This window comes from Limanda limanda, chromosome 23 (assembly GCF_963576545.1).
Source record: "Limanda limanda chromosome 23, fLimLim1.1, whole genome shotgun sequence".
NCBI lineage: Eukaryota > Metazoa > Chordata > Actinopteri > Pleuronectiformes > Pleuronectidae > Limanda > Limanda limanda.
The window spans coordinates 1747057-1768586 of record NC_083658.1 but is presented as its reverse complement, the minus strand read 5'-3'; the positions used below and the strand labels follow the sequence as shown (position 1 = coordinate 1768586).

The 21530-nt window shown below is 46.9% G+C and overlaps 1 protein-coding gene across 3 annotated transcripts in view; it reads right to left on the bottom strand.

Annotated features, from left to right (window-relative positions):
• The window catches only part of LOC132996564 (nck-associated protein 5-like), an 88351-nt gene that overhangs the window by 17969 nt on the left and 48852 nt on the right, over positions 1-21530 (bottom strand). For all 3 annotated transcript variants that reach the window (XM_061066862.1, XM_061066861.1, XM_061066864.1), the window contains 7 exons: positions 12174-12264; positions 8813-8977; positions 6658-6726; positions 4906-4944; positions 4690-4809; positions 855-959; positions 16-207 (listed from right to left, as the gene is read on the bottom strand). In XM_061066862.1, the coding sequence (XP_060922845.1) occupies positions 16-207; positions 855-959; positions 4690-4809; positions 4906-4944; positions 6658-6726; positions 8813-8977; positions 12174-12264 (781 nt within the window). The remainder of the gene's footprint in view (positions 1-15; positions 208-854; positions 960-4689; positions 4810-4905; positions 4945-6657; positions 6727-8812; positions 8978-12173; positions 12265-21530) is intronic.

Below are 21530 nucleotides of genomic sequence, written 5' to 3'. Positions count from 1 at the left end.
GTTAGGGGGGCGTACCATTTTTCCACAGGAGCGCCCGTCGTTCCAGGTGTAGGAGCCGCTGGAGAACTCGCTGCAGGCGCTGGACAGCGACAGCTCGCTGCTGCTGCAGCTGCTGCGCTGGTAAACCGGCGCCGCCGCCACGGTGAGACTAAGCTGGCTCAGACACTTGGTCCCCGGCAGACCGGACTTCCCGTTCCACTGGACCTCCTGAGAGCAGACCTGATGTTAGAGACAGATATCCTGTAACCTGTAACTCATACTCTTTCAGCTCTTTACCTACTCACTGCTCAAATAAATTATTCAAAATAAAAGTTCTAGCGTTCAAAATAGGAAATAGGATCTAGGCACGGTCACAATTTCTCTCTGGTTAATCTCATAACGTGTCACTTGTGTGTATCACTTAACACGCGCTGTTCCAGGAGATGTGATTCTCTTGCACATTCAGGTAACATGAGGATTCATAATTCACAGTATTATTATCTCATTTCCTCAGTCGTCCTGCGAGTTGATCAGGTGACGTTCTCAGAGGAGGAAAAGCATAAAAGAATAGAGCAAACTCATTTTCAGACCTCAATGCATAATACATAAGGTGAGTAATGTAGCACAGCGTCCTATGGAGTCGTTCTTACTGACGACGAGTCTCAATCGATGCTTTTCTGGTAATATGACATGGATTTATTCCTCTTAGTGCCGGCTCGTCCTGCTGAGGCAGAGCTGGGGTCACGGCCTCCTGCTGTTCGCTCTGTATTTTAATATCTTCTAATGATTTCTTGAGGGGTGCAGTTATGCTACCTGGACAAATTACATGGCGTAGAAAAGGAATAGTTCTCGTGGTCGTGCGTGTTTGAGCTCACGTTAGAAGGAGAGTCCGTGTTCCTGGAGAGCAAGAAGGCTCTGCTCCGCTCCGGCTCCAGAAGCAAGTCGGCCGCAGACAGATCCATGATGCGTGAGTGGAGCTTCTGAAAGAGAAGAGGAAGGACACGCCGTCGTGAACATCAGGGATATCAGGAAATTAAAAATGATCCGGGACGGACGCAACAACAAACCAGAGAACGATGCCGAAGATACGACGTACAATTATATTTGTGGCGTCTCAGAAAAACCCCTTCAATTTTTAATATCTATTTTATTTTAAATCCTCTGACTCCTAAATGTACAAAACATGCTTTCAAAATACGAAAATGATTTTTTTACAGAACAAGAATTTGACTGTGGAACAAGTGCACATCAGATTCCCTCCAGCGGCGCCACACAGAGTCGGGTTCTCGCCTCAAAGTCATTAATGTCATTGGCTGGAAAAATAAAAAAAGAATGTGAATAGGAAATAATTGCATCAGGGAGTAAGGGATTCCTTTTGATTTTGTTCCTCTAATTCCTGCGCCCGTCCGCAGCCTCCTCTGTTATTTAACTCTTAGGGGGGGGGGTTACAAAACCAAATATATTTCCACATTTTAATCCCTGAGCTTAATTACACAATGTTCCCTGCGCTCAAATTAACTTAAACTGGAAATATGATGGAACAAAACACTTGATCGTACGTCGTGTTTCCTGCCGGAGGTAAAATTAATAAATGAATGCTCACTCAGGGACCGACACACACTCACACACACACATGTATTATATGTATTTGTGTTTTATAAAAGGCAGTGACCTTCAGAAAAAGGAAAACCAACGGCTCGAATCTTTCCATAAGCGTCATAAACATTTCAGAAATAAGAAGAGGTCGATTTCTCGATGTCTCTGCTTTCTGCCGTCATTTTCTCTTCTCAACTTTCAAGCGTAACATCCAGGAAAACCTCTGGTGCGAGTTCGTGATGAAGCTTCAGACGGACAGAGACTTTTAACCGTCTGCGACTCGGTGGAAACAGATCTATACCAAGCTCAGAGATAAGAGTAAGTATTCTTTACTATTTTAAGTTTTAAAACCTTGAATCTCCGGCAAAACCTTGTTTGATTGAGCGTATTTCTGTTAAAATCATAAATAGCTGCAACCACATATTACTCATTTTCTTTAAATATGCAGATACGGTGGATTTGTATGATTTCGGCTTCACCGGTTGAGACTCTAAAGATGCCAGACGGCTTTTTATCCACTTTTAAAAGTCATGAAATTTGACATTCGCTCCGATGCCGCATCCCTGCCCCTCCTCTCGGGGAGGGAGTGGCGGAGGTGTCACAGGAGGCTCTGATCTTATCGTGGCGTGCCGGATTTCACCTCCTCAGCAGCCTCATCAAGGATTCAGTCAATAGTGTCACAGGGTCACAGTGGGGGGGGGGCTGGTCAAAGGAAGCCGTAGATGACAAGGGCGGGTGTACGCCGCTTGAACTTTACCAGGTTCAAGGCCGAGATCTAAGTCAAGAATGTTAATCACTAAATCCCCATTAATGCAGAGAAGGCTGTAATACATCATGCAAATATTGGCCTTTTATTAATTATTAGATAATGTTGTGAATTATGACATTAGTTCAGGATTGTGTCCTTTTCCAGAAGAAGTTTGTTCTGTGTTGGTTCTGATTTGACAGCGCTCGTATTTCAAGATAATGAATATCAGCCCAGAATAGCAGCTTCCAAACAAATACATCAGTATCGGCAGCTGCTGTCAGAAACACAGGGGTTGAGTCGTCCTCAGACACACAACACACACACAAAGTCTGATCTGTGGGTCTGATCCAACACGACACACAACACACAGACACGCAAGGATGACAAATATCTTAAAAAAGCAAATGTTTTTCGTTGAAATGAAAGCTTGAATTCCTGTGATTTTAAACTCAGAAGAATCATCAGCTGATGGATTTATTTGGCTGCGTCGAGTGTGTGACTACACAAGCTGCAGTAATGAGGTCACTGGCGTCCACGCCGTGTCCTTGGGGCCTTGGAGTAGCTTCGGAAACGGCGAGCAATTGTCCCGGTAATGGGCCGCTCAATTGCCACTTGCCTGTCATACTTGATAAGCAGCAGAAGTGGATGGGACTGTGCTCTGGTTATTTCCCCTCGGCTGTCGAAAGAAAACAACCGTCAATTTTTAACTCAACGCCAGGTTTTGCTGAAATTAATACGTGGCGTGATTGTTGAAGTCGCTGATGGCCGCGGTCGCCATCACACGCATCACGGTTCCTTATCAGAGGAACGGAAGACGCCCGAGGGGACGAGAGAACCTTTAATTACCGATAAGCAAAGAGGTCCAGAGGAAGATGGGAGACGATACACTCGTGTCTGTGAAAGTAAATCTGTCTGCTTCAGGCGCCGCGGGACAAAAGAAACTCAACTCAATAAATCTCTGATAGTCACACAAAGAAGTAAAAGGAATATTTTGAGGCTAAAAACAGTTATTGAAACACGAAATGAACCAATCAGAGAGCAGCGTCCTAGTCTCCTGTTTGTTTTCAGCTGAATTCATCTTAAAGAAAACTCTCATGGCTGAATTTCAATGCATTACAAGTCCATTGTGGATCTGAGCGGCTGAATTCCCGTCTCCAGGGAGACAGCCCCTCTCGGTCCCCACTGTGGTGTCATCAATATCCCTCTTCAGCCTTTTTATATTGCTGCTTCACTTGACGATCTCCCAGTCGGTCCAATAATGGAGCTGCAAGTAGCAGGAGGTGACAGGGAGCTTTACAACACACCCACGGCCATATTATCTCTTCTTCCTCCTCCTTTCTTTTTCCTCTTTACTCCATTTACTCCATTTCTGCCGCTTTTTATTTGGCCCTGAGTTTCTCACTTCTGGCTCCTTGTCGTCTCGGCGCTCCTCTGCTATCTCATCCCTCTCCATTTTCAGCGTCCCGTCCTTCCCTTGCTTATCTACCCTTGCTCGCCTCATCTCTTTTCATCCTCATCTCTACAATTTCTCTTTTCTCCTCCACTCAAGAAGGACTGACGGCTCTGTTTCCCTCTCTTTTCTCTGTGGCTTCTTGCTCTTTTCATGTTGACAGCGAGGGGGCCCCGCGGCAATTTGCACTATAAATGAAATCCTGCTTCCCGAACTGAGCCCACTGGCCTGTGATGCCAGTTGACAACAAGCGGGTTAAACATACAGAGGCAGGTCTGTCGGTTTCATAATTACACTTTCAGTGAATTAAGCTGCTTTTCTGAGGTCTGCACATATTCCTGGAAACTCTCTGGAGGAGCTGAATGTGAGAAGGCAAAATGTCTGACGTGAAACTGGAGGAATAAAATATCTCAGGATGAAAAACAGGAGCCGGAGAATATAAGTACAATTGTGAAGGTGAAGAATAATCTCTTCCTGCAGAAAATCTCTTTTGATTTATGAATTCTGTTTATATGTGAATCCTAGACTTTTAAAAATAAGAACATTTAAACTGCACATATACAACCTGGGCCTGATAAAGCAAAACAACAACAAGGGATCCACGCTTTTAAACGCCTCCTTCTCTCTGCTTCAGAACAGACCAGAGAAAAGCGTCTGACGGAGACAAAAGAAAAAGATGGATGCAAAGGAGTGAAACTTTTTCTTAAATCAAAGTATTTACAGTCTCATGTGCAGAGCGGCGGAGACCCCGGAGCACTTCAATAACAAACCCAAAGAGAAAAACAACTTCAGATGCATGAGAACAGGCGCTCAGGCGTGTGAGCTGCAGGATTTATAACTTCTGCATCCAGAGCAGCTCTTTCAAACCCTGGTTGGTGGAACAGCTTAGCGTGAGTCGGTCTGCGTGAGCACTGACCTGCAGGAGCATGTCTGAGGCCGGTTTGATCCGCTGCTGGAACAAAACGCCCAGCGCCCGATTCTGCTGCTCCAGGTCGAAGACTCGGGTTCGGAGCTTCAGACACTCCTCCCTCAGATCCTGGATCAGAGGAACCACAGTCAGAACATCACAAGGATGAAAAACTCCAGTACCAAATCGTGAATCTCACAGAAAAAATGGAAATAAGAGACAAACCTTCTGGGTGAGAAGCGCCTGCACAACTTGATTGGCCACCTTGAGAAGAAGAAGAAGATGAAGAGTCACATTAATGTCATTGTGATAGACTCTGGGGCTTGTTTGACCCTCACAGGCTCCTGTAGAAGGACCCAATCTACACATAAGGTGAATTGTGATGTTCACACACACACTTCATGTCTTCTAGTGTCTAACTCTCTTCCTAATGGGGGTATCGACAGCTTGATGTAGGAGCAGAGACGATCCCGGTTTAAGTGATGTTGTGCCGAGGCCTGATCGGTCTCACACTCTCACACTCGGCCACAGTCAGACCGCAGCGCCGCTGGAGGAGCGTCTCCCATTACCAACCATTGATTGGCCCATTAACGACGTGTGAAGCCACATCAGCTGCTCCGAGAGCGCTCACTTTCGTTTATGGAGCGAGAGCAGAGATGGGAAGTGTATGGAGAAACGAGGATCCCGGCGTTAACGACCTACAGATCGGCCTCTTGTAAAAACAACCGGGCGATCCGACAACTCTAATGGTGTCGGACAGAGTTTGAGTTCTTACAGACTTTCATGTGCACGAAAAACAAGCTTGGCCACGCACAAATATTTAGACGTGCAGCTGGTCTGACATTAAACCCATAGACATCCCTTCTGTCAGGAAGCCGGCTCTGGGTTTGTGTTGTTGTGTGTTGTGTGCAGCGGCTGGAGGGACACACACGGCTCCCATCGTTAAATCCACATCATTAGCAAACCTCCCTTCCACAGAAAACAACCACAAAACTGTTGACAAGTAAACATGGTCTCAGGGAGGGAGGCAGGGAGGAGATATGATCCGTGGGGGGGGATGCAGACTCCAACTGGAAAATATATCACGACGCCATCTCATTTCTTTTTCACTTATTTCCAATCTTCTTCCCCACCCGTCTTCTCTGTCTCTCCCCTGTTCTCTCCTCACCCTGCAGGACGGTGGTCTCTCTCTCTTCTGACTCGTCCCCGCTGGACACACTTCTCTCCTCACTTAGCGGCGCTCCCTCCCTCCCTCCCCCCACCTCTCTCTCCTAGCGAGCGGCGGCGCCGGTTTATTCCTCTCACGAGTCTCCCTGAACAACACTTATCAGGCTCCCATTAATAACCAGAGGGCAGAGGAGTGGCACAGTTATGTAAACCACGAGTTCACATCAGGGTAAGAATGAGCCAGACGATTTATATCACATCACAACATGGTGTGGTTATGATGCTGGTGCAGAAAAGTAACAGAGGGGAGTGGATTTGCTTTTATGATATGAGCAGAGGTTGATTTGTGTATTTTTACCAGGTGGTCCTTATGTTGCAGACTGCTTCCTTACTTACACACTCATTATTTGTGTTTTAAAAGGATGATGAATAAAGTTTTATACATAATCCAGGCTTCAGGGAGATGAGGTTATTGCCTAATTTAGCGCAACTGCAACAAATCTCTTTATTAAAGTGAGATATGACAGATTTAAGTGCCTCAGAATTATGACAAAGTGTTTTTCTGGGTTAATTGTTAATATCAGCGGTTCACCTCCGCCTTCCTCAGGTAAATTGCCGACCTGAGGGAGACAGGAAGTGCAGAGCAGGACCTCATTAAACCTGAATGCTCATTCTGCTCACGTGGAGTCAGGACACACACGTTCACACACCGGAGTTCTTCTCAAGGTGAGTCAAACATCTGCCGGGTCACGCTGCCCCCCCCCCCCGAGTGCAGCGTGGGTTCAGATAAACAAGACGAGCAACACTCACCTCGTCCAGACAGCGCTCGTACTGCTCCCTCTGGTTCTCGTTCTCCGAGGTCAGCGTCGAGTTCCTCTCCTGCAAACAAAACACACGGAGGCGTTTCAGTGTCAGCGCGGCTGAAACCTCACCGGGACTTTGGTTACATTTGACACGAGGAAAACAACAACAGCGGCGGAGACAGAGGCGGCAATCAAGAGGAGCCGCGGCAGCGAGGAAGAGGCCGGCGCCACGAAAGGTCAGATGTCAGCGCTGAGCCAGGAGGGCCAATACAAAATTTACAAAGAACCACAGAGGGAAAGGTCAAGGGGATGGAAGTTATGATGGTGAACTTTGGGCGAGCAGCGGGCCATTTGGAGTTCGGACCTAATAAGAATATCTTCTCCACTTGCCAGGCTGGCGAGGCGGCGCCCTATTGATCTCTAGGAGTTTCCAATTTGTCAGCGGCGGGCAGCGTATTAGGAGCTGTCAGCCGGCCCTGGTTCCACCGGCCTCTGCCCTTTAGTAGAAACTACCAGACCCCTGATGAAAACGTGGGAAACATAATTACAATCCAAAACATCCAATTACCACAGAGACAGAGACTAATTAAAACTTGGAGGCCCTGGAACATGGATGTAACGGGATTAAACTCCACTGGTGATTCTCGTGTGGGAAATCTCGACTTTTAGGTGATAAAAGCAACTTTTTGCATTAAAAATAATCCCTGAAATTGATTATTAAACCTATTTTCTACCTCAGACACAATACAAAGTGTTTTCTGACTCTTCGCTCTGTCGCTACATGATGCAACACAAGTGGTGTTTGTGATTGTTCAGTGACACGAGTCTTCAAACGCTGAGATGTCGTTCTGACGTGCAGCGTGAATCTCACAAAATGTTAATATCTCTTCCCTGGTTCGAGGAAATCAGTTGAGTAGTATTTGAATAATTACACGTGTACTTCTACTCCATTCCTCCTGCAACAAGTGCAAACCTTTAATTTGCCTTTGCATGAATTGGCCTGCAGGGTTTTTCCAGCCCAGTTAATGAGCAGTAGCAGCGGAGCTCTCACTTAGTGTCAGTGGACATGGAGCGCTAGTGGGGGGGGGGGGGGGGGCGATGATGTACGGCTCCAGCTCCGTCCCCACGGAGGCTGCATCCATCACGCCGAGCCGCAGAACAGAATAAGATGGCAGATAGGTTTTGATGAAGCCATTTAAAGAACGTTATGTTTAGGTAACGTGCTTCATCACATCGATTAGACGGACTCACTCCGAGACGATAACTCGGAGCCGAGCGGCAACGAGCAATTATCTGGCACTTTGCTCTAATTAGGGAGAGTTCTCTACCAGGGAGGATTTAGTGTAACGTTGGAGGAAGAAACAGAAAAACAACGTAAAGACTTAATATGTTCTGTGAATGAGTTTAACATTAAACTCTCTGTGCTTTCAGGGACTTTAGTTTCTGGTTATTGGACGACTGGCTTTGGTTTTACCTCCATCATGGAAGGTCATGTTTTCACCTCTGGTTTGTTTGACACAAATTCCAGGATAACACAAAAACTGATGGACAGATGACAGCTCTTTGTCCAGCAGCAGTGGCTTAAGGGTCTTTAAATAATTAAATTAGCCCCTCCCCCCTGTACATTGTTGTTTGTATGTGTGTCGAACGCCTTCCACCACATCATCATCCTCCAGGAGCCTCGTGGGGCCACTCAGGAACAATCAGGTCAGACTTGGGGCTTAATCTAATGAAGTCAGAGTCTTTTAATTGCTGCAGAGATCCGAGAGGATGCGAGTCCAGTGGCATGAGGAGAAAACACAATCAGCGTGGACGACTGAGGCGTTCGCTGCTGCTCGCCACTCGTGGTGGAGTTCAGCTTCGATTCCCGAGCGTGAAGAGAAGTACAGTCGAGCTGGAGTTCAGCCCGAGGGCCTCGGAGCAACTCTCTCAGGACGACTCTGCCCTGCCAACGATGAAAGCTGCAGAATACGATCAGCTGTCATGCTTTCAGACACGAGCAGGCCCGGACTCTGACAACTGTCAGACAGAGGATCGCCGGGGGGGTGGAGGAGTGGAGGCGTGGAGAAGGACCAGGCCGGGAGAAGGTAGGTGGAGATGAAGGGAACAAAGGGAAAGAAGGTAGAAGGGAAACATCACAGGTTTGTTGGTGCAGTGGTTACCTCCAGGGCGTTGAGCCGCTCCAGCAGGACCAGGGTTCTGTCCTCTTCTGCTTCAGGATCCAGCAGCCGCCCGAGGTCCGGCTCGGCTGGAGGCGCCCCCGGCGGGGGGGGTCCGTTCTCTCCGGCGCCGGCGTGCTGCTTCTGCACTTCCTCCGAGAGTTTATCCTGAAGCACAGACAACGACACGAGGTTAGAGGGATGGAGATGGAAAATGGAGAAGAAGAACGAAAGGGGGAATTTGGCAAAGTAAAAAACCCTGAGCAGATGGGAGGAAGGCGTTCAGAAGAGGAGGAGGACATGAAGAAGGAGAGAGGAGGCAGGAGTCGGAGGGAGAGACGTGGAGAGAGAGGATCAGACGAGCAGATGGGACAACAAGGAGGACGCTTCGGCGACAGAGCTCCAAAACATCCCCTAATCCCTAATCATGTTTCACTTGTTTTCCAAAGAGCGGCAGTGACCTTGAGGCCGCTCATCTCGTCTGGATGCTCCGCTCTGCCCTCGCCGGGGTTCTCTCGCTCGCTGCCAGATTTCTATTCCTCTCTTTCCTCTCCTTCTCTCTCGGCTGTCTGATCATTTTCTGCCGGTAATAATTAGCTCCTAATCAGGCGTGGGTTCTGGCGAGCACCAAACGGTTGAAAGCAAAACACGACCAGTTCCCCGTCACACTCTGGAGATTCATTTCATCTTCTTCCAAGGACTCTTTGGATCCTTCTGCTTTCACTGAACATCGGGTCACGCCAACGTTCAAGCTAAATAAACACAATTAGAGGTGAAATAAATAGTTCATTGATTTATAATTTGATTGTTTTGTTGTTGGAAGTTGAGAAGCATTCAATTGGGGAGTTTCTAGACGTCACCTGGGGTTCAGCTACAAGTCACAAGTCAAATGTTTGATTAGGAAAAGCTTAATTTGAGGTCTGAGGAGGTAAAACTATCCAGTAGAATTAAAAATGTATGAATAATTAACTGTAAAGACAGATGGGAAACATGACAGCTCTTTAAAAGTGAAGCTGGAACATCTGGTTCGCCCCCTGCTGGCTAAAAAACAAAGTACACGTAATACTTTCAGATTTAGTTTGTCAAATTAAAACAAACTTTAGACATATTTTGGAAGTTTCTCTTATTTTGTGGCCAAATGGAAACTAAAGAAAAGTCAGAGCTCGAAACTTGAGCAGCAGAACATTGTTGTTTTTCCTCTTGACCTCTCGATCGGGTCGTGACCTCTTGACTTCATCCCGCGACCTTTCTGTCGGGAGGACTGAACCATTAATCATAAAATAACTGAGAAATAACCTGATGATGAGAGATTCATTAGTCGCAGGCTCGCAGCCCTAACTCGATCAGCTGCAGGTTTGAATGAAAACAACGACGATATCAGAATTATCCTGACGACGGCGTTTTCTCATCCTCTTAAATGTCCATTAAATCTCAAGAAAATAAATATTAAAACCTGTAATGATTGCACTCGATCGTGGGAGTGAGATATATCTCTGTGTTTTCTCCCTGATCCGATCTCCTCTGAACATTTCCCAGGTTTTCAGTCTTGTTGTTCGAGGCGAAGCTCGACAGTCACGGTTCTAAGTTTGCTTTTGTTTGGACTGTGAAGTCTGCGGTTTGCTGGAGAGGCGGAATCATCAGATGGCGTAATTATCTCCACAGAGAGAGAAGGGTGGGTGGGTGGGAGGGAGGGAGGCGTTGGCGGGGGTGCAGGGGAACCTCGCTCCTCTCGCTGCCCTTTCAAGTTATTGAGTTTGTCTGCTGAATACACAGAATCCAGCTGCAGCTCGGTTATCCAGCCACTGGGAATAACATCACAACCCTGCAGCTTGATTCTCCTGGACGGAGTGTGAACACGGATCAGTACACAGTGTTCATCACAGGTTAGCTGCTGTGTGTTCTTTTCAAATGTCGCTGGACTTTATTCTTATCGTGGCTTGTCGTTTAATTAGCTTCCAGTTATTATTATTAATAAATAATAGGACCTTTGACTTCTAATCAAGACATTTGGCCGTGAACTGATTCTGAAGCTGATAGAAAATCTACTTAACTTTCAATCATTTAATCATAGAATGAATTCCACCATGTTGGAATAAGGTGAGTATCTTCTACGTCAATGTGTAATTAATATTATATTGTTATAGTTTGATCTGTTCTTTGTAATCATGTAAAGTGTCTATGAGGATTATTATTATTATACCTTGCTGATCCATATGTGGAAGAGCACAGAGCTCAGTTATTACGTGAGTGGACGAAAAGTAAATTAATAAATTCAATCTAATTTAATCAAACTTGTTCTTTTTCCAGCAACAAGACAAACAGCCACAGTGATTTCAATTTCAATTTACCTTTAGTTTCATTAACAAGAATTGAATATATTATATAATAATAATTATGTATTAATCTGGTCCTGGACCCCTGAACTCTGGACGAGACGAGATTAAAAAGAAAATTTAATTAAAGTATTTGTGGTAAAACCAGGTTCACAGAGTTGTAGAATATATGTAATGAACCCAGCTCATTAAGCACTGTATTAATTCCACATATGTTTCATAAGAGTCGTATCTTCACGATAACGCTGTCACACTCAGAACAGTGTTTTCACCACAGCTGCTTCTCCCATGTTCCTCGTCCACTGGAAAGTGCTCCTTTCTTTCTGCCCACTTTTATTTGCTCTCATCATTCAAAGATGTTTCTCTACATCTGCTTCTGTCTTTAAATCACGGGGACGAGCGAATGTCCAGCCGCTGTTCTTTATTGCACACGTTCCGTCCTCGTCGTGCCCTTTCCTCCGTCTCCCCGGAGACACGTCTGCTCGCTGAAGACAATAACGTGGTCGCTGTCATGAGCAAAACAAACGTCTCGTGTTTACCCTTTAATAAATATTTGCAGATGTTTTATCATGAAGGCTGCAAATAAAAGGTTGGGAGCAGGAGAAGTTGTGTAGCTGCAGTCTGGAGGCAGCAGCATTTCACAGAGTAAACACGTTAAGATCCAAATTGTGAAGAGCGACCCTGCGCTTCAGAAAGAAACAGAATTACTTATTCTCTCTGCCTCTCCGAGAAAACCCAGCGGCTATTTCTCTTACGTAACCAGGTCGACGGCGAACGCCTTCACCTTGACTCAGTCTGGATTCATCCGAAACTCAAAGTCAGATACCTGGAAAACCACCGAATAAACACACAGCAAGTCTAATGTGTGCGATCAGTGAATCCACAGGTTCCTTTAGCTCCGGCTTCTGTTCTCAGCTTCTTTGACTTTTCCACCAATTAAATAACTCGTGGATTTTTGTGTCAACTATTTATTTTCCACCTTTTTATCCAGAAAACTTTCTTTTCCAGATGAAATTCATTCTGTATTTTACCTTGTAGGCCTTCATGATGTCCACTGTGTCCACAGCAGTCTGCTCCAGGACGCCCTGGTTCTGCAGCAGCGTCCGCACCGTCTCTTCCATCCTGCACAAACACACAACACACGTCACCACGTTAACACAAACATGGAGCAGGAGGTAACACTTCTCAGATTTCGGTGTCAAACACTCATCGTTGAGGTATTTTTGCCAAACACACGTCTTTGATTCAGGCTCTGCAGCTACATGCTCCTCATATTAACTGGATGGTGCAGTCGGCCACCTGTCCTCATGTCTCCTGTGATGCTCTCACACGTCCTTGGATTATAAAGTGAAAAGCTGTGGATTCTCCTGAATAAACAGAACATTGTTTCTTCAGCAGTTTGAGCAGAGATTAGTTTGTTCCTGTAGAAACAGTCAGAAGGATCCTGACCTCAGAGGGACAGATGTTTCAAACGTCTGAAACAACGTGAGAGCTTCCAAACGATGAGCGGACTCACTGGTTCTGTGATGGGAACTATTTTCTAGTGATTTGATTATTCTATGTGATGTTTGTTGTGTGTAATGGATCGTTGCATCCTTCATTATCTGTTTTACACTTTGCATAATACCATAAACGGCCCCATGGCGTAAATCTGAAGAGAATGGGACTGAATCGGCGCCAGGGACGAACGAGGGATGAGTGGTGTTTTCTTTTTGGGGGGACTGAATCCTAACTTCTGCTCCAGTTACTAACTTATCGTGTATTATTTTGCAGGCGGTTGTCTGTGCACGGCCGCATGCGTGTCTGCTGATGGTTCGAATTAAGTGCAATCACGCCAGCGAACACCGAGCGAGTGACCTTGGCCTTCGGGACCCCGGTCTGCCTCGGAAAACAATCTGCGCTTCTGTTTTCGGCTGCAAACGCTGCAAGCTGCATGCAAAGCAGGTGCCGGTGGAGCGCATGTGGAAAATGCCTCGGCCTATTTCCATCTGAATGAGAGCCGCACGCCATCTTCATCCCTCCAGCTACAGGACGAACTCTGACCCGACATGGATTCACTTTGCGATTCTGTAACACAACAAAACATGGAGCAGAACAGCAGCAGATAAGCTACGTGAGCTGATCTGGGACCAGGCCGGGATCGTGGAAATGGAAATGATGAGAGATGTGTGACATTCAGGAGACAGACCACAGACACGTGGGAATAATCTAAAGTTCACGACATGTTCTGCTTCTTCTTCTGCTTTTTTTGGATTCTCAGCGAAATTAAACCAAACCCAGGACCGACTGAGAGTGAGTCACTCAGTCTGCTGCAAATCATCTGTGTGAACATGACCGTCACCTCTTTGTCTCGCCAGTCTGCAGCCGTGACTCATGTGTGTGTGTGTGTGTGTGTCTGTGTGTGTGTCTGTGTGTGTGTCTGTGTGCGACACAGTGTGCGACTGGTCCAGCCAATAACAAGTGCATGAATCATTGAGAAATAGACTTTAGCCGACTTCTACAGGTTCTTTACACATTTACAGACAAAACAGTCATGCATATGTGTGAACCAGAGACTGTAAATACAGATGGATGCTCCTCCATGTTAGCAGATGGGACCTGGAGCAAACCATTTATCTCAAAGATGTTTTTTTTGATTTTCTGAATTTGCATAGGAGGGATGCACACTGCCTGTAGTTTATTCCTATATGTTTTATCCAGACTTTGTTCTACAGTAACTTTCCTATTGCGTCTCCCGTGCTCGGCCCTGGCAGCGGGAGAGAACGAGCGCAGGCAGAGAGGCAGGACGCCGCTCCACCATCTGTCCCGGCTGAGCCATAAAGCCGCCTGGTAATCAGGCCGCTCGCTGCTGAGTGAGCAGTCGCAGAGCGTCGGGCAGATTGCTCCAGTTCCTGCTTTAACTGCTGCCCTTAATCAGCAGTTCCTATAGAGCAGAGAGGACGGGACTTGATGGCTTTGGAGTCCGGAGACGCCGACACCGGGGTCAAGGTCCGGACCGGGGACGTGATCAGCGTGAAGAGTTGTTCAGAGACTGAGGGAGGGGGGGGTGGGTCTCATATCACAGATATCTTTATATATTTATTTCAAAGATTCCTCTGCCAATCTGGATCCAAAGTTTTCTGCCTGCTGCACAATAACAAAGATTTTAAAAGTGTTTCTTAAGTTGTGAACGTGTTTCTTGATCCACAGCAGAAGGAAACTGGAGGTAAACTATCTGCATTCAGTTCCCAGGGAAACAGGAACATTAAAACAGTGTGAAGTGAATGTAAAGGTGTTGTTTTGTGGATTTGATCGGTAACAGATGTAACGTGAGGTTGATTCAGGATAAATATGTGAATGTGTTTAAAAAGTGACGCCTGAAATGAGTAATGTGGGAAATCATTAGTCGAGCGAACAGATGGAGACAGAATTATCCCGACGCTCGTACCTGAAACCAAATCACCGAAGCGATGAATGTGAAACGAAACAAATGATACCGGGCGTTTGTTTTCCTAGCTGCTGCGCTCGCACATGCATAAGTTCCAGACAAACTTCCCAGCATGCTCGCTGCTTCTGGCGAGACCTCCGTGACCTTGAGATTATTAAGTGGCAGGTTGGTAAGAGGCACTTTGACGCCTGTTTCCTCCTCGTGTGGTGACGGGAGGAGGAGGAGGAGCCTGAATGAGACTCTTTGTGTTGATGAACGGGAGCAGACGCTGCTTCGCTCGCCATGTTTCCTGTCACAAGTCGGACGCTGAGAGACTTTGAAGTTTCAGTGGCGGCGATATTTAACGTGGACATAAAGAGTCTCACTCTATAAACTGTGAGGAAGTATTAGAGTCAATTAATATTTAGTGATTTTGGGAATAAAGTCGTAATTCTGGTCTATGTGTCACGTCAGAAGGTTGAATCTCAGAAGATCAGACGTCTGTGATAAAACGAGGAATGTTCAGCATCTTGTTCCACTTTGGTTTCACATATAATAAAATGAAGCATATTCTCCATGCTGCTTATATCCTGAAATATATGTTTCTACTCTATTCTCACAACGTTCTTCTCAATTATTACTTGATTCTTCCAATATTACGACTCTATTCTGTTAAATTTACGACTTTATTCTCCTAATATTACAATGTTATTCTGCTCTGGTGTTTTTAGCTCTGCAGAGACGTTTGCTCTTGTGCCTGAACTTCCATTTATCATTCATCACGTCCCGCTGACAACTAAAACCAACACTTATCAATCAAACCCCTACAACGTCCTTGGAAACTTTTTTGTTTGAGATCCAATTACGAGTGAGTAAAACACAGAAAAGCTCATTTAAGTAAACCAACATTTGCTTCAGAGGCATTAAATCCTGCCGAGAGGAGAAGGAGACGCGTGGCCGACAAAAACATCCCATAAAATAAACAGTGCAATTTGTCAGTATCGTAAATTCCGACACTTGAAAGGTATTTACAGGAGAGAAGGAGCTCAATGCAGATGATGGATGGAGAGAACTCCGGTGACAGAGCATTAGTTGATAGAGAATAAAACCTGTTCTGCTCAGTGTGGCGGTGTGATCAATCTCAGAGTGCTCGTCAACGACCTATTGAAAACACCAGGGAAGGACGAGTGTGTGTGTGTGTGTGTGTGTGTGTGTGTGTGTGTGTGTGTTCCAAAGGCACGTATGTGGAGATGAAAGCAAATTCTGACTCCCGTGACCCCGGCGCCGCACGGCCTGAATTTCAAACGCGGCGTTCGTCAGCCGGGCAGGAAACGCAATTAAGAGTCCAATCAATTTCCAGCCTGAGGTTTGACGGTGTTCAGGCGATCACACCCCTCTCACCTCCACACACACACACACACACACACACAGAACACACACACACAGACACACACACATGATGTCCAGAGCTTTGATGTCACAACGGGACACACACCAGGACGATTAGAGGACAGATTCTGCGTCGTGGTCTCACGCTGTTCAGAACTTCTTCTTCTTCTGCTACTTCACCGTTTAGCCGTCCAGTGACAATGACATCAAACGAATTCGAGAGCTTCATTCAAAACTCGTTCTATTCATTGAAAGTGCAAATGACAAATTCCTCCACAGACCTGAGAATGATCAAAAGACCTCAGCACTCACCCCACCCGGAGCTTTCCTCCTTTTCTAACTCCTCCATTCTTCCTGAGAAACGCCAGATAAAGCGTGGTGCAGCCGTCCCTGAGCTCCATGTGCAGAGACGTGCGTCCGGCCCGGCGTCCTCACAGCTCTGTCATGTGACCCGGACGCCGCGGCTGCAATGTGGGTCCCCGGGAGAAACTAGGCCACGCTGTCGCTCAATGGACAGACAGCAGATCTCCTGCTCTGGTTCTCTACTGGCCGTGTCTCCAGTGTGTCATCATCATCCCACACCGGCCCTGAGCAGAGACACAGATCTGGCAGGAGAGGACTTCCCCATATGTCCCACGTTAAGCCCTCTGCAGAGGAGAAGGCCCCCTGCTGGGAGGCAAGCAGGCCGGGAGTCTCGGATCAGAAGGGAATCGGGGATGGGTTGTAGGGATGAAGCAATACTAACAAGAGGGATCCCCCGGTTTTTGTCAGCCAGTGTGTGTGTCTGTGTGTAGTTGTGTGTTGTTTCGCTGGTGGTTAAGAAGCTTTGGCGTCATTAAAATCAACACTTTCCGAACACGGGGGCAAAGCGCCAGCAGGACGCTCGCAGCACGATCACACGTCTCTGCAGGACTTCTCAGATTCCTCTTCTCAACGATCTTCTCTCCAAATGTGACACTTTTCATTAGCACAGGCTTTTTAAATGCTTGTGTGTTGATTCCTTTTCTGCCAACGAGCGCCGGCGTGTTTGCATGTTTCACAGCTCGGACTCGGCAGGAGCTGATCTGCCTCCTGCTACGTTTGGACCTTTGTGCTGCCAGCCACTTATTTAATTCTGAATTCAAAAAATCTAATTGTGGCCTTTAAAGAAAGATAAGGATACTAAGGAGAGTAAATTTTGTTTTAAAAAGAGAATTCTAAAGATCAGAGTGAAACAAACGAACAGAAACAAACCTCTCGAACAAGAAAGCAGCTCTAGTGATGGGAGGAATGTTTTTTATTGTTTTTCTTATGTGTGGTGTAGTTATTGTGCTTTTATGTTTCTATTTTCATTGTATGCACCAATAACCAGAGCAAATTCCAGGTAGGTTTAAACCGACTTGGCAATAAATTCCTTCTGATTCTGAACCTGCAGATCAGCACGTCAGAGCTTCTCTGTCTGTTCACACTCTCACTTTATCTGTCAGAGGCTCAGGTCGGCCGAGACCCTTTAATCAGATTTGAACAAATGTGGAAATCCCACCGCGGCCGAATGATGGACGGAGAACAATCACCTGTCTGTGTGGCTGAGTCCAGGCCATCGCTCGCCCTCACATGACCGAAGCATCGACCGCTGCAATCGCCTGATCTGACGTCAGCCAGCTCCCAGAGAAACTTCTCCTTTTCTCACACAAAATTATTCCATTCTTCTTCTCAGACTCGGTTCCAGCAAATCACTTATGTACGCCCACCGGGTGATTGCCGAGCTTAACCCGACGCTAAGCCACTGTTATCCTCTTAGAGCTGTTTGGTAGAAAACATGCAAGGAGACCCTTTCTCCGACGTGACCTCAATGAAGAGAGAGGAACCAACTTCCTCCTCTTTCTGCTGAGAGGCTGGTGGACAGTAAAAGTCGAGCACATCAGTCATGCACGTTACAGCGAGGTCGGATTACAAAGGTCTGCACCCCCTCACGACCGCTGACCCTCGCCGGCGACCTTTGACCTGAGCAACAAAACACACATGCCAGAGAAACAGAGATCAAGCCCGGAGCCTTTAGTCGACTCTGAACGTCATATTTCATTCTGATATTTGTCGACCAACCGCTGGGAGAGAGACCCTCCGACATCTGACGGCTTTATTAAGACACAGTTTTATCTTAATTATCTGATTAGAAATGTTCGAAAACCTCCTCATTTAAATACTGATCCTTTCCAGATGAACCAGCAAACGATTTCACCAGAAGCGTAAAGCTGGCCGAGTGTAAAGGCGCCTAAATTAAAAATGAACATATGGAGGAAACCAGATTTAGGTTTCCCCCCCTCCTCATCCCTGCAGCGCTCCCATTACATTTGGAAGGATTTAGACTGGAAACTCATGATGGTCGTCCCACATGTTCACCTCTGGCCAACGGGAAGCAGTTAGCAGCGAGTGAAGCTTTAGAATCCTCGAGAGCGAGCGTGTTGCTGGATGCATCAACGCCACGAGGCCACAGCCATGTGTGTCCCACATGTGAGACAGAGGAAGACGTCCCGGTGGGAGACCTCCGTCATGAGGACGGAGAGGAGACCATTACTCACAGCTGCTCAGACGACGGGTCGTTTGGGAGCCGGGGAGATCGAGTGGGAGGCGGGTCAGGGGGGAGGAGACAACCAGACCATCATATATAGAACTTTAAACTTCCAGAATCGTTTTCTTAATCGTCTATGATATTAAACCGAATATATTGGGGTTGAGGAGAAAGAAACATTTTGAAATCAACAACTTTTCGCAGTTATATAATAATCTGCAGAACAAAACGTGAGTTTCAAGATTAAAAAGTCGCTGGAACGGTTTTAAATGTGTTAAATGTGTTTCTCTCCTCTCTCGTTCCATCACTAAACAAAAATCATTTACTTTATCTTTTAAAATCTATATCATGGTCAGAAAATATATGAAACATGCTGAATATGAAGGCTGTTGAACTGAAAGACTCTGAGGTGAATGAATCCAGCTGAAAAAGTGTTTTAATTAAAATATCCTTGCTCATATAACATTAAACCGTATATGTGTCAAATGCAGAAGCTGCCAGACAAACCAGATCTATACCAGAGCCACCGGGTCGGTCTGACTCACACGCTGCAGGCAACAAGCTGTGAGCAGCAGCTTCACCAAACCAGAGGACGCTGCCCTACTTTGGCAAAAAGCTTGTAATCTGACCTCTTTCCCCACGTCTGTAAACATCATAACTGCCGAGTTTAATCCCGGCCGGAAGTTCAGTGTTTGTGTGTCTGTGAACTGACATAGTTACGAGCCAGCAACAAACCCAACGTGTGTGTGTGTGTGTGGATTGTGTGTTCTGATATGAAAAAGAAGGAAAGTGGGTGATTGAAATCGAAGCTCTGGCGATTCAGAGCAAGTGATCGAGTAGAAAAAACCCAAATTAAGTTCAATCAGCTGTAATTTCCCTGCTGGAATTTGGGGAACGGGAATGAAACGGAGCAATAAATCGGCTCCAGAAATAGTCCAGACTCCTATTATCTATTTAACAGGCCTGGTCCCCATTGGGCGGGAGTAAGGAAGTGACTTCAAAAGGCTGACCCCCCCCTCGCCATCAAGTTAATGACCCCAGATGTGTCGTCCTGAACAGGGGTCCGATTCATGGGGTTAGATCCTGCAGCCTGCGAGGCGTGGCTGGACGCTGGGATGATTAGACCAGAGGCCATTGATCTGCAAACACAGAGCAATCACTCTGCCCCCCCACTCCAGCTGTGGTGCAGTGGTAATGGGAGCAGCACATGGATGCAGACAGTACACACACACACACACACACACACACACACACACACTCGTGGCGTGCTGAGACTTTCCTCTGCGGAGCGTGACCGTCCAAACAACACGTCCCGACTTGAAACCTGCTGCCATTCCTGCCTGTTTACATCATCTGCCTGGTTGTGTATGCACGTGTCCACGCATGTTCTCACACACATGGGGGGGGGGCTGTCTTTTGCTGATGAGCCCACGTGCATTGTGGGTGACGATGAGAATTTATTTCCAAAACCTCCTCTTGGTAAATTGGTTTACCTCGAAACGCCTCACAGAGAACAAGAGTGACAGAACAACAAAGAGAGATAAGTCAGAGAGAATACGCAAGTGGCACGGAGATATGGGAATTGAACGTGTGTACGTGTCCCCGGTGTGTGAGCGGCGAGCACCCGCCTCCTTTTCCCTTTCTAGAAGAGTCTAATCTCAGCAGGCAGAGGAGGGACCACAATAAAGTCTTTAAGAGGATAAGCACGCTAAGCAAAACCACACGCTGCAGACAAATTGCCAAGAAAGGCGGAGAAACCTGCTCCTGTCTCCGGCTCCTGTCCACACACAGAAAACAAATCTAATTACCTGGAAGCCGCCTCCCTCATCCTGAAGCCAGACGTGAGCGTGGGACCCCCGGCGGCCCCCGTGTTCCTGTCGGCTCGCCGGTCATCCTGTCTGAGCGTGGTCACACAGGAAGGGAAGGTGGTTTCAGGACGTGTCCTTGGAGGATGGATTGTGTTTCTGTCTCTACAACTCACTGAGACCTGTCTCTAAAGCTGAAGGACAAGAGGACTCCTGGTGTCCTCATCCTTCTCCTCCTCCACGCTGCCGTCCTGGTTCCTTAATGTCTTCCCCATGTGGAGTTGTGGGACGTCCAGGGTGGGACGTCCAGGGTGGGACGTCCAGGGTGGGACGTCCAGGGTGGGACGTCCAGGGTGGGACGTCCAGGGTGGGCCGAGGAGACCAGGCTGCCGGGCTGAGGGCTGGAGTCTCCCACTAATCCACAGGAGTTTAATGACGGCAGGCCGCGCTAGCTGTGGTGAAGTCTTTGGGGGGGTTGACCCAAGTCAGGAGGGGTTGGACATGTGACCTACACCAGGATAAGAGCCCAGTGTGTGTGTGTGTGTGTGTGTGTGTGTGGACCTACAGTAGGTCTGGAGCTAAGTGGTCAGTCACTTGAGGAATGCAGAGTTTCAGATCTCAGCCGTGAAAACAAACGAGAGCAGAAAGAAAGAAACCAGTTGTTGTGTTTTAAAGCTGAATCCACACGTCTGTGTTTCACTCTGAAAACTCCGGGGAACGTTTCAGTGTAGACGGAACAGAAACGTAGATTTAACGATATCGTAGACGCCCACAAACACATGCTGATTGGGTCTTTTTGAACACGCCTTCCCTGATTGGTCAGGCTCCGGTCACATGACCCCAGCAACCAGTGTAGAACACAACATGAATAATCAATTACAAGCGTAACTGACCCTGGGTCTGAGCTCACAGCTGCTCTGCAGTGTACAATGAAACAAGTGTTCAGGAGATGTGCATTATTACAGCAATAAAAACACTTGTGTGGCCAGAGATGGTTTTACTTTGAAAGTGCGAGCTGTGCCAAGAAGTGTGAGAGTTTTAAAGACACACACTCTCACACATACACACTCACACACAGACACACAAAGAGCGTAAGAAGCAGAGATTCCCCAGAGTGCGTCTGGCTCCAGCAGCGACTGTCTGATCTCCTCTGCTCGGTGAGGATTCGCCTGTTTGTTCCTCTGTGTGTGTGTGTGTGTGTGTGTGTGTGTGTCTGTGTGTGTGTGTCTGTGTGTGTGTG